Here is a 14,047-nt window from a genome sequence, read left to right as displayed (position 1 = left end):
AAGCACATGAAGTACTTAGCCATACTACCAGAACTTTTAGGTGAGTTGTCGCAGCGTAAAGATGTTGTCGACAGTTGAACGGCCCTTTCTGAATCCCCACCTGATATTCTACAATCACTTCTTCTATCCAGTATACAGTTGGAAAAGATCTTGTAGCAGACGTTCAGTAGGGCGATTCCACTGTAGTTAGTGCAGTTCATTTCGTCACCTTTCTTGTGTATAAGGCATATGACAGCTGTTTTCCAATCTTCGGAGATATCCTCCAAAATCCAGATCCCCTTGATTAATTGGTGAATTTTCTTGTGGAGTCCCTCCCCTCCAGCTTGAATGATTTCTGCCTGGATTCCACCTCCTCCTGGGCTTTTGTTCTTCTTTAGCTTCATTATCTGATTCTTTATTTCCGCTAGTGTGGGTGGAGGATACTCTAAATCTGCAATGTCAGGAAACTGAAATTTAAACAGATCATTAGGTTCATCACAGTTGAGGAGTCCCCTGAAGTATTGTTTCCACCTTTCAGCAATTTCAAGCTCACTTGCGAGTATGCGCCCATTATTGTTTTTGATGAATTTCTGGCGGCATTAATATTCCTTCTTGAAGAATTTTACTTTCTGGTACATCTTTCGCGCCTTTCCCCATGAAAACTTGTTGAGTCTCATCTACCAGTCCTTTAACGTACATTCTCTTTGCTCTTCTCTGGGTTGCTTGAGTAGTTCTTCAACTTCTTTGAAATGTGCTTTGCCTTGAACAAAATCAGCCCCTTGTGATCAGCTCTCCTTGGCTTCTCTTCTCTTTGCTAATGTCTTAATGTATTCATCCCCAAACCAAATCCTTTTGCCTCTGATCCGCTTCTTGATGACTACATTCGCCACCTCATTTACGGCATCCTTAACTTCTTTCCACATTTGATCTGGGTTCTCTTGTGAAACCTCTACCTGTAGATTTTCAAAGCGGTTGCTGACCTGAAATTCTTCTTTCTTTGTGTTATCTTTCAGCGCATCGATATGGTAGTGTACAGTTTTTGTAAGGTTGTTTCTAACTCTGGCTTTGGCTTGTACTTTTAGCCAGCTGTTAACGAGGAAATGATCACTCCCACACTCTGCACCCCTTGCTGTCTTTACATCCCTCACCCAGTTCTTTGCTTTGATATCTGTTGCAGTGTGATATATCTGATTAACTGTTTTACCATCTGGCGATACCCAATGTCCTTTATGTATGTCCTTCCGTTGGAAATTCGTGCTGCTTATGAATATCTCTTTGGATGTTGCAAAGGTTATGAACCCGATGCCATTGTCATTGCTGAGTTCATGACGGCTGTGTCTTCCGGTTATTGACTGGCATACGTTCTCTCTTCCAACTTTAGCATTCATGTCTCCCAGTAGTACTTTACAATTATTATTTGGGATGGCATCTATGACTACCTCCAGTTCCGCGTAGAATTCGTCCTTCACTTGGGATGTACTTTCTTCTGTGTGTGTAAGGCAATTCACAAACGATATGTTACATCTCTCTCCGTCTATTGTTAAAACTGCTATTCTAGGGCTCACAGCCTCAAATCCAGGTACATTAGCAGCTAGTGCCTTGTTCACACAAAATGCCATGCCCAGTTTGTGTCCTGTCTCACAGCCTCCGTGCAAGATTGTGTACTTCTCGATATCTATGGTACCAGTATCCCCCCAACGGACTTCCTGCAAAGCGACAAAATCCATCTTATATCTTTCGATCTCCTCGACTAGACTGATTGCGGCGCCTGTTTAATATAATCTACGAATATTCCATGTTACAAATCGTAAACCTTGTTCTCGCACTTTTCGTCTCTTTTATATTACCAAATTCGGAGGCTTCCATGTAGTCTGTTTACCATTGACAAATCTTCCGTGATGGAGTGGTAACTCATCGCCAACCCCCAACCTGGAAGAGCAGGGTATTTGATTTTGGGGTAACCTTCCCCTCGATTAATTGCTTTTTCTTCAACTGTCAAGGTTCATCTCCCCTTTTCTTACAAATGTGAAACGATGAAGGACAGGGAGTGGAAAGATAGGTCGTTTTGAGACACACTTCGTCTGGTTCATCGACTGAGACTTGTCCAACATGGGAGGCCCTGCCAGTAGCTACGCTACCGCCGGCATAGCTCTTAGTGTCATCTGAACACGCAAACCTCTCCGCCCACACTGACAGTGCTTCTATCAGGCGGTGTCTCCTGGAGAGGTCTCCGTGGTCATTACCGCAGTTACTCTCCCCTTGCTACCTGCAACGGTCGTTCGCTGCAGCACGGGAAGCCAGGATGGTTTCACCTTGAGGCTTTCCTCTTTTTTTTTTTTGAAGTATTTGTCATTTTTGTGTATTTCTGTATCTTCCCTGCATATGCGGGTGTGGTAGCTCTTCTCCACAGCAAGAACTTCAGTGTCGGCGAAACGCATTGATCGACACCTACTCCAACTGTGAAATCACTGCCCGCTCCAGAAAAGAGGTGTGATTTATACTATCGTGTTCGCCTCGAAAGCGGAGTGATCAGCGCGGCGGTATGCCGTGCAAGGTGGTCCGGGTTCGATTCCCGGCTGGGTTGGGATTTTTTCTGCTAAGCAACTTGGTGTTGTGTTATCTTTCATCAACATATCATCCCCATCGACGCGCAAGTCACCGAAGTGGTGTCACCTAATATGATTTGCACCAGGCGACAGGTCTTCCAGACGAGTGGTCCTAGCCACATGACATTTCATTTGAATACAATCGTAATGCTTGCAAGACGTATAAGTGAGCTGCAGCACCTAAAACGTGTTCTAAGCAGCAACGGATACTGTACGAGTTACATAAGAAGTGTCACGTAATCAAACATTGGACGAAATGATACGTCGAAAGAACACGTGTTGGATGCGGTCTTCTTGCCATACATTCCTATAGTGACGTACAGAATCAGTGACGCATTGCGCAAACACGGCCTAAATCAGGAAAGAAGATTAAAGAGTGTGTAGATCGGGAAAGAAATAAAGGTATCCACTTGCAATTTTGGCAATATACCGCACACCATGTGCATGTGGGAAAGTCTGTGCTGGAAAGACTGGGCGATCTATGAACGCCAAAATTACCGAATATAAGCGGCATCGCAGTTGGTACAGGTGGAGAATTCGGCCGTGGTGCAGTACGCGCTTTGTGAGAGGGACCACATAATAAAATTCGACGACATTGAAGAACTTGCTGTGGAGAATAAGTACCACACCCCCGTATAGAAATCTACAAAAAATAGTAGCTTCAACAAGAAAGAAAAAAGCCTCGAGGTTAGCGGATCCTGGATTACTGTGCTGCAGCGAACCACAGCAGTAATGACCACGGAAAAGCCCTCGGACTTTGGCGCGCCAGGTACATATAGTCTGTGGCCGCGATCTCAATTCCAGTCCGCCACCAGCGATGGAGGATGAAGTTTCGACAATGCTAGCTACTCGTGCTACGAAACGTCAGCCGAAGGACACTAGACAGAAGACTACAAAGTAGGCTTTATGTGTTTGAAGGTGTCTGTGCTATGCAACATCGGTCGCAAGGAACTCTTCAGGTACAACACACACAGTACTGCAAAACACAGGTGACCGTTTAACGCATGCACAACTAATATTGGAAACACCTAGTCGGCTTTTGATGTCTTTAACTTTGCTGTTACTCGGGAGAAAACTTCTCGTTTACATCTCCCAACAGTTATTTTATTGGGAGGCGTCACGGACGAGCTATAGCTCGTTAGATAGGCGCTTCTCGAAGCAAATATTCAAGCTCTGTACCTCAGGGTGGAGAGCACAGTGTTGCGTTGCTTCGTAGTATACTAAAGATGATCTCATACAGGGTAACGAGCCTTCTCCTGAAACTGATGAATAGGAAGCTTGCCAGAACGTCCCTACAAAACAACACTTATTAGGTTAATAACACGGGGAGATTTTGTCAGCGAAATTTGGCGTCAAGGTCTACATCAGCAAACATACTGCCTCGCCAAAAGAAACTGAAGCACCCAAAAGTGGAGGAAGAAAAAAATGAAACTTCGTGGGTTGAGAGGGTGTGTGATGCCATTTCGGTAAGGACAATGTCGAGACAAATTTAAAAAGAACTTGCAGTTGGAGCTCATTTATAAGTATAACGTTGCCCCTCTGGCCACGATACATGTACCGATTCGGTTGGGAAAGGTACCATGAAGGCGTTACATCCTTTACTGACTGTTGTACCTGTAGTACCCCGAAAACTGGCACTTCGACTAAGGTGACGTCCGAGCTGGCCCCGCACAAGCTCTAGCGATGACAGATCTGGGGTCTTGCTGACCACGGGAGTCACTCGAAAGCACGCAGACTGTTCATAGAGACACGTCCCATGTGCTCTGTCGAAAATTGGCATAACTACACTGTCACGTGAGAGGTAACATATGAGGATATCCGCTACATACTGTTGTGTGATTAGAGTTCCCTCAATTACTGCCAGCCGTGACCTGAAGTCGTATCCGAAGGCTCCCCATACCAAGAGTAACACCGCTGAGCCTGTCAGAACTTCGGAAGAATGAGATCTCTCCCCAGGTAGTCGCCATATTTGAAGGCCTGCAGATCGGCAACTTATCGCTGAACACGATGCGGCACTATTCATCAGCAATCCATGCTTCCTGGTCATGGTACCATTTCGAAAACAGCAGTTTTTGTTGTGGTGTTAATGGCAGCCTGCGCATGCGACGTTAATTTCCTAGTCTGGCTGCTTCTAGTCTCCAACCAATGGTGCGAAATGATACAGAATGTTGTAAGGAGTCCACTTGTAATGTCCCCACAGAAAATACCCTCTACCACGCACCAATTAATCATTTTCAATCAAACCATCCACATTCATTCACTTTGGAAAAGTTATCTTATCTGATTTTCTCGTAATATATGCGGCGACAGCTCGACGACGCCAAAGTATTTTCTAGTGCGTTTATTCTTTCAAATAACAGAGATGCATATATACATTCTCCATGGTTGTTAGAGTGGTAACTAGGACAGCTTCTGGAGTATCTGTTGAGGGATTGACGTGTTTCTGAGAGATACATATTCTGCTTTTCTTCTCGCTAAAGCGAGCCCATTAACATTTGTGTCGCTAGCGGTTTGTTTGAGGAGAAAGAGACTGTAAATGGAAAATAATTAAGGCGTGGAATCACCGGAGATCTGGATATGTAATGGAGATGGATTTAATACACAATTGCCTCCATAAATAAGGTTTGTGACTTTTTTGTTCTGGAGTGAATGAACGAATGAGTTTTTCCTGAATCATTTGATGATCACGTTGGCCCTGTAATTAGTGGGGAAGTTTCAGCTGTGTCGAAGAGAGCCTGCAATCACTGAGTCTGTGTTAAATCGTCCAAAAAGGCTTCGTACACATCTGGAATTCGCAATCTTTCGTAAAAGGAACAAATTGTCCAAACGATTGATTCTCCCGACAGACTGCAGTGTTTAACAGTAATAATAAATGTAAGGATCTCTTACAGCAAGCCAGCCGCTGATTACCAAGACGAAGGATTCCACCAAAGATCCTATTTGGCTGATTTCACGTAATGAAATATTATACTAAAAACTGTACATAGATAAAGGAGAGAAAGAGAGAGAGAGAGCGAATGAAAATAGAGATAATACTAATAATCCTCCATTAGTCTAATTTTTCGCCTGTCTTATCACGGATCAGCCAAGAGGCCTTACTTTACTGTATAGATTTATGTGTGAAGGTGAAGGGATCTTAAAGGCAACAGCTTCACGTCTATACAGACAAGACATTACACAGAGATAGCGGCTAGCTCCATTCATCATCTGTTCTTAGATAAAGAGACGGCAACTTATTATCCGAACATTTAAAAAAATGTTAAACACTGTTTGTTCTCGGATGGCGGCTGCAGATGGTTACGATGTTTTTGGGGCATATAATGGTCATCTTCCCTTGTGGTAGTGCCGGCCGGTGTGGCAGAGCGGTTCTAGGCGCTGCAGTCTGGAACCGCGCGGCCGCTACGGTCGTAGGTTCGAATCCTGCCTCGGGCCTGGATGTGTGTGATGTTCTTAGGTTAGTTAGGTTTAAGTAGTTATACGTTCTAGGGGACTGATGTCCTCAGATGTTAAGACCCATAGAACTCAGAGCCATTTGAAACATTTTGAACCTTGTGGTAGTAAGACACTGTTGACAGATGGTTTGCCTGCCCTCACGTTCCTATGCAGTCCAACGTTGGGCGATTGTCACATACGAATGCTCCACAAATCTGGATATTCCACGATTCGACTAGCCGGCCGATTTGAGACCCACAGTGATTCCCCTTTGAGACTCTATCATATGCTAATGATACTACCTCAGGCGAGTAGGCGGAATCTCGGTATCCTTCACAGTAGCGACTCAATGTGTGGCGGTGTTCACGACTCTTATATACACTACCAGACCTGGTAACAACACTGAACACGAAGAACACTAATGAACTCTGGTGGCCGTCCTACGAGTCACAGAGAAGTGCAACTCTAATCACTTACGAATCCGCTGATTATGTGTCGGTATGCGAAGTTACAGTGACGTCTGACCGTGTCTTCTGGGCGCTTCACTTTTTTTTATCAGACAATGTGAACGGAACGTATTTAGGATGTACCTGAGACCGCCTTATTGATCCTAGTGTCGGGTCACTGGTCTTCCAACTCACCCAGAGGCGCAGTGCGCCGCGGTGAGGACAGCAGAGGTGGAGATGAGCGAGCCGCCGCACAGGTAGGAGCTGTCCATGGAGACGGCGGCCTGGTGCGGGAACTGGCCCTGATAGGCCGCACTGCCGCCCACGATGCGGCCACCAGCGTCCTCAGGCTCCGGGTGTCCAGCTGCAACACACAAGGAGCTGGCCGTGTTCATTTAAAGGCGACAGGAGGGATTTGGGAAGCGAATCAGTGTTTGTCCTGATTGTGACTCCTCCTCGTCTTTGCAGTCTTTCGTGGATGCTAAATTTTAGAATATAATAATCCTGTACCTCTCAATCCACGAAGTTCCATTTTTTTTTCTTCCTCCTCTTCTGGGTGCTTCAGTTTCTTTTGGCAAGGCAGTATGTTTGCAAATGTAGACTTTGATGCCAAATTTCGCTGATGAAATCTTAGAATATAATAATTCCAATCCCAAAGAAAGCAAGTGTTGACAGATGTGAAAATTACCGAACTATCAGTTTAATAAGTCACAGATGCCAAATACTAACGCGAATTCTGTACAGACGAAGGGAAAAACTGGTAGAAGCCGACCTCGGGGAAGATCAGTTTGGATTCCGTAGAATTGTTTGAACACGTGAGGCAATACTGACCCTACGGCTTATCTTAGAGGAAAGATTAAGGAAAGGCAAACCTATGTTTCTAGCATTTGTAGACTTAGAGAAAGCTTTTGATAATGTTGACTGGAATACTCTCTTTCAAATTCTGAAGGTGGCAGGGGTAAAATACAGGGAGCGAAAGACTATTTACAATTTGTACAGAAACCAGATGGCAGTTATAAGAGTCGAGGGAAATCAAAGGGAAGCAGTGGTTACGAAGGGAGTGAGACAGGGTTGTAGCCTCTCCCCGATGTTATTCAATCTGTATATTGAGCAAGCAGTAAAGGACACAAAAGAAAAATTCGGAGTAGGTATTAAAATCCATGGAGAAGAAATAAAAGCTTTGAAGTTCGCCGATGACATTTTAATTCTGTCAGAGACAGCAAAGGACTTGGAAGAGCAGTTGAACGGAATGGACATGGTCCTGAAAGGAGGATATAAGATGAACATCAACAAAAGCAAAACGAGGATAATGGAATGTAGTCGAGTTAACTCGGGTGATGCTGAGGGAATTAGATTAGGAAATGAGACACTTGAAGTAGTAAAGGAGTTTTGCTATTTGGGGAGCAAAATAACTGATGATGATCGAAGTAGAGAGGATATAAAATGTAGCCTGGCAATGGCAAGGAAAGCGTTTCTGAAGAAGAGAAATTTGTTACCATCAAGTATAGATTTAAGTGTCAGGAAGTCGTTTCTGAAAGTATTCGTATGGAGTGTAGCCATGTATGGAACTAAAACTTGGACGATAAATAGTTTAGACAAGAAGAGAATAGAAGCTTTCGAAATGTGGTGCTACAGAAGAATTCTGAAGATTAGATGGGTAGATCACATAGCAAATGAGGAGGTATTGAATAGAATTGGAGAGAAGAAAAATTTATGGCACAACTTGACTAGAAGAAGGGATAGGTTGGTAGGGCATATTCAAGGCATCAAGGGATCACAAATTTAGCATTGGAGGGCAGCGTGGAGGGTAAAAATCTTAGAGGGAACCAAGAGATCAATACACTAAGCAGATTCAGAAGTATGTAGGTTGCCATAAGTACTGGGAGATGAAGAAGCTTACACAGGATAGAGTAGCATGAAGAGCTGCATCAAACCAGTCTCAGGACTGAAGACCACAACAACAACAACAACAACAACAACAACAAGTTGGCGGCTGACGATGTCTTCGATCTCCAGGGCCGTGTTCAGTTTATTTTTATTTAAAGCTGGGAGAACGAGTCACAAACTTCATTAAAATCTCTTGAAACAATAATAGCGGACGTAACGTAGCTTGACATCGCCGTAAATTGTTTATTCACAAGTCATGTTTTTAAGCAAGCTCAGTCTAATTCGGTGAGCAAACGCTATTTGTTTTTAATTAGAATTGATTTCAAGCACTCAGAATTGAAAATAAATGTCTTGACAACTTATAGTCGTCGTAATTAAGTTTTCACGTCACATTACACGCTGAAAGTCAGAGAGGTTGCTGAAATGTAGTCGGTGAAATTCTTCAAATAAATGACAATCAGCCGATCGCTCTGTGCTGCGATCAGAAATCAACTTTTGGATGAAAATTGTTTAACTGCTGATGAATTTAGACTGACTTCAAAATTATAGTAATTGCAGTCTAGTATTTTTAAACCAATCAGCCTTAGATGCAAAATCGCAACACTTCAGTAACTGTACATATTAAAATCCATACATAACGAAGCTGAACCAGAAATTACTTTTGATTCTGTTCTATTCGTAACTCGTACGAAACGAAACTTTGACAAATAACACTTTTCAACAACAAACATAAATGTAACCGAGATTCTATCTGGGAGAGAGCTAACAGAACCCAAGATCTCGCTATGGTCTAAAATATCTACTTATACTACTAAAAACAAAACATTGAACAATGTAACACTTACTTGTTATTCTGAAGCATTTAGCTTCCTTGAAAAGTCTGCAATATTTATTATATTAATAAACTTATAAATTTCAAACAAAAATTGAAGTAATAACTCATCTCATCATCATCATCATCATCATAAGCCAATTCCATCATTAAATGATGTGTACTCTTCGACTCGTGGATTCAGGTAGGCTTCCAGCAGTCTTCTCCAAGTGGGACGGTCTTGGGCAGTTCTCTGCCAGGTGATACCAGCGATCTTCTTGATGTCTTTGTCCCATGTGTCTGGTGGTCTTGCTCTAGGCCTCCAGTTCTAGCTTCGTCCATCTGTTGTCTTTTCTTCCTGCGACGTGGCCAGCCCACTGCCATTTCAAGGAACCTTCTGTCTCTAAGATGTCATTAACCTTCGCCACAGATCAGATGTCATCTGCCCTTTTCCTACCCTTTCTTGTATAGCCCAGCATTGATCTCTCCATGGCTCTCTGTGCTGTCCTAAGTTTCCCTTTTGTAAATGAGTTCAGTGTCCATGTCTCGCAGCCATACGTCATCACAGGAAGAATGCATTGATCAAATACTGCTTTCTTCAGATTTACTGGCATTTCTGATCTGAGTACTGTTGAATTCTTCCCAAATGCTTGCCAGCCAAGCTCGATGCGTCGATAGATTTCTCGCCTTATGTATCCCTTCATATTTATAATCTGGCCAAGGTAGACATATTCACTGATCTCTTCTAGTAGACTGTCCTTGAATTTCACATCTCCAGCTGGTATCCATTTGTTGGATATTACTTTTGTTTTGGGAAGGTTCGTGTTCAAGCCAACCAGCTGACATTCCGATGCAAGATCTGTAACTAAGTTTTGGAGCTCTGCGAAATCTTTGGCCAGTAAGGCAATATCATCAGCAAATTTCAAGTTGGTAAGCCTTCTTCCATTAATTCCAATTCCCTTACCTTCCCAGCTCAGCTTTGACACAGCCATTTCCAATACAGCAGACAACAGTTTTGGGGAGATGGGATCGCCTTGTTTGACACCCGACATGATGCGAAATTCTTGAGTTGATTCGCCGATGTTAAGATAAGCTGAAGAATTCTCGGAGATTTTCCTGAGCACTTCAATTGTAAGTAGGCTGTTTATGTTTTCTCTATGTAAGTAGGCTGTTTATGTTTTCTCTATGTAAGTAGGCTGTTTATGTTTTCTCTATGTAAGTAGGCTGTTTATGTTTTCTCTATGTAAGTAGGCTGTTTAGGTTTTTTATTGGTAACGCCACCTCTGTATGACAATCACTGGCTGTGCTGTGGGCAGTCTGTGTCTGCTTTGCATTGTTGTAATACTTGCCATTGTAGTGTTAGGCAGCTGGCTGTGAACAGCGCGTAGCGTTGCGCAGTTGGAGGTGAGCCGCCAGCAGTGGTGGATGTGGGGAGAGAGATGGCGGAGTTTTGTAATTTTTCATGAACTGCTTTATTTATATATGATGATATCAAGGTAAATACATTGTTTGTTCTCTATTAATATCTTTCATTTGCTAACTATCCATATCAGTAGTTAGTGCCTTCAGTAGTTTGAATCTTTTATTTAGCTGGCAGTAGTGGCGCTCGCTGTATTGCAGTAGCTTGAGCAGCGAAGATTTTTGTGAGGTAAGTGATTTGCGAAAGGTATAGTTTAATGTTAGTCAGGGCCATTCTTTTGTAGGGAATTTTGAAAGTCAGATTGCGTTGCGCTAACAAAATATTGTGTGTCAGGTTAAGCACAGTCTATGTATAATTGTTCAAAGGGGACGTTTCATATGTCGACCCTTAGCCTAGGATACCTCACTGGAATCTTCTGATTTTTTCTTGTAGTTTGTGTATTTAGTGTAGCTTTTGTTTATTGCTAGCGCGTTATTGTAGAGAGAATCTCCTTTGTAGTTGTAGCCTTTCATTGTTGTACAGTGAAACAGTTGTGGCATGCATATAGATTTGCACCAAGTATTTCGCAGCTACGCTTGCAATTAACTAGATATTATTTTCAGTGTTATGTTAATGTGTTCTCGTATTTTTGCTCTTCAAATTGTGTTTTTCTGTGTTATCGTGTGAAATATTGTGACAATTATGGCGTGTGAAAAACGTAACACTAGGCTCCAAACTAAACTGAGAAATAATAGTGACGACGAGCGTAGCTTATCAGCGCCGCAGAGTAATGAATTTACTAATGTTCAAAGTAGTAATTTGGTAACTGTGCACAGGGAAATGGAGCGGGCGTCAAACAATGGCGGGGACAGTGAAACAATTAGTGAAGAGGGAAGCATTATCGATCGATCGGTCGGCAATAGCTCGCCTCAGGAAGCTGAAATAACACGACACGATCTCGCAAATACTGTAGATTCAGGTTTTGGATCCTCACCGTTTTCTCAAATAAGTCAAGACACATTTTCTGCTTGTCAAAATGTGAATGTTTCCGGTGCAAATTCACTGCCGAAAAGCACTGAGGAACATGTTTCAGACACCAATGCATTGTTATTACAATTAATACAACAAATGGGACAAACACAGCAAAAGCTTCAAAAGTTAGACACAATGGAACAAAATCAGAGACAAACACAGCAAAAGCTTCAAAAGTTAGACACAATGGAACAAAATCAGAGACAAACACAGCAAAAGCTTCAAAAGTTAGACACAATGGAACAAAATCTTAAAAAGTTAGACTCATTGGAGCAAACTCTTGAACGAACACGTGAGGATTTAACTGCTGAGTTACATCACATTGAATCGAAATGTCAAAAAGTCTGTAATGACGTAAAAACACAAATTTGTGAGCATTTCCAACCTATTTTTTCGCGTCATGAAAATGCACTACAGAATCACGAAGCAGCCATAAAAGAACTGCAAACTATTGTTCATGAAAATCATGAGACCTTACAAGCAAAATTTGACTCAGTTGCATCTACCGATACGGTTATGCAACTTGCAAAAACTCAGGAAAACTTAAAGGTCACAGTAGACACGATTTCAACACAAATGGACACTCTGAAACTTGGTTCAGAAAAACATACAGAGGAAATAATTTCACTATCGGATAAAGTAGCCGAACTTTCAGATCAGTTCACTAACTTATCTACAAAGGTAGATGATGATCTGAATAACACAACACCCGTAGCCTTCACTGACACAGAAGAGTATGAACAAATAAGAAAATTCAAACAAAATCAAAATCAAATCAATACACAGTACAAAAGAGAAATCCGGGAAGTACAAGATCAGTTGACGCAGGTAATACAAGAATTACGTATTTCAGAGGACACTCGCGCTCCAATACGGGAAGAGGGACATAGAAATACCGAACAAACACAAAATAATAACACAGGACACTTCGGAAATTATGAAAGAAATTGGCAAGGCGCATTGGATTTTGAGATGGAACCGCCGAAACGAAGTAACAATGACCGACATGCGACTCGCCGACATGACGATTTTGACTATAAGCTGTTCATTACTACACGTAAATTCAAAACCTTTAAGAATTCTGCCAACGACATTCATCCACAAGCGTGGCTCCATCAATTCTCTCATTGTTTTCCTCCCAACTGGTCATTGGAGCACAGGTTAGAATTTATGTGTGGCTACTTAGAGAATGAACCAGCTGTAAGAATGCGATCGGTCATTCACGATTGTCACAGTGAAGGAGAATTTTACCATGCCTTCCTCTCAGCATATTGGTCTCAAGCCACACAAGACCGTGTAAAACATAGTATCATAATGATGAAACATTTCGAACAATCTGAATTCTCCAGTCTTGTGAAATATTTTGAAGACATGTTGCACAAGAATCAGTACCTGTCAAACCCATACAGCCCCTCAGAACTCATCCGCATTTGCTTACTCAAATTGCCTGAACATTTACGGCATATTATTTTAGCAGGACGTTGCAAAGACGACATTGAAGCCTTTCAGGGACTGTTACAAGAACTGGAAATTGACACTGACAATCGCGGAACGCGAAAACAGGAACACAACAATTACAGGTTACATCTGTCACAATTCCGTGACGACAGAAACGATAACTGGACGCGACAAGGCTATTCTCACAACACAAATCATGACCGAAACAGGCACCACCCGTATTACAACCGTTGGCAGAGTAGTAATAATTACAGGGAAAGATCACCCCTCCGCGGTAATGACTATTACAGAGACAATCAGAGAAACAGACAATATGGGAACCAAAATAATTATTATTACGGGAGACAGAATAACTTTAGACGCAACGGTCCAGGGCGCAGTTACGATTCAGGGAGAAATTCTCCACCACTTAACCGACAAGAAAGAAACTACAGGAACTACCAACATGACGACAGACGATGTGATCGTAACGACTATCAGGCTTACATACTTAGGACACATACTGGTACTGCTAATGAGATTTTAATGCAACATTTTGGTTTACTTGAAAATACATTCTGGGTTTAAAGTACTTTCTGTGAGATACCAGAGGACACAGTGGTTAGTTTATGTGACAACTACACGGTTTTATCACGACGCTACTAATGAGTGACAATTTACAATGTTGCTTTTGCGGTGTATCTGTTTTATATCTGCACAGTTTTCTGAATTCTTCTGGAAAGAAAAACATGTTTTAGTAGTAACTTTTGTGGTATAGCAACAATGAGACACCCTTTTTCGTGGCACAACATTACGTTACTGTACAGCACTTTCTTCATCACGCCAATAAGCATTATAACTACGATATCTATACGCAAAGCATTTCACTTTTGTTTATCATGAGGTAAGTACATTGGCTTCTGCAGAACTTAGCTTTCGGAGGAAAATAACTACGACACTTCCACAGAGATTATCTTACAACAAGATGCACATTTAGCGCTACAGGACACGCATTTCA

At 42.2% G+C, this 14,047-nt stretch overlaps 1 protein-coding gene across 1 annotated transcript in view; it reads right to left on the bottom strand.

The window, feature by feature from the left end:
• Nucleotides 1-14,047, bottom strand: part of LOC126456227 (brachyurin-like) — a 161,849-nt gene that overhangs the window by 4,492 nt on the left and 143,310 nt on the right. Inside the window, exon 6 of the mRNA XM_050091979.1 lies at nucleotides 6,659-6,827. Within this exon, the coding sequence (XP_049947936.1) occupies nucleotides 6,659-6,827 (169 nt within the window). The remainder of the gene's footprint in view (nucleotides 1-6,658; nucleotides 6,828-14,047) is intronic.

This window comes from Schistocerca serialis, chromosome 2, assembly GCF_023864345.2.
Source record: "Schistocerca serialis cubense isolate TAMUIC-IGC-003099 chromosome 2, iqSchSeri2.2, whole genome shotgun sequence".
NCBI classification, from domain to species: domain Eukaryota; kingdom Metazoa; phylum Arthropoda; class Insecta; order Orthoptera; family Acrididae; genus Schistocerca; species Schistocerca serialis.
Note: the sequence above shows the minus strand (reverse complement) of the source record. Positions and strands in the feature narration are given on the sequence as shown.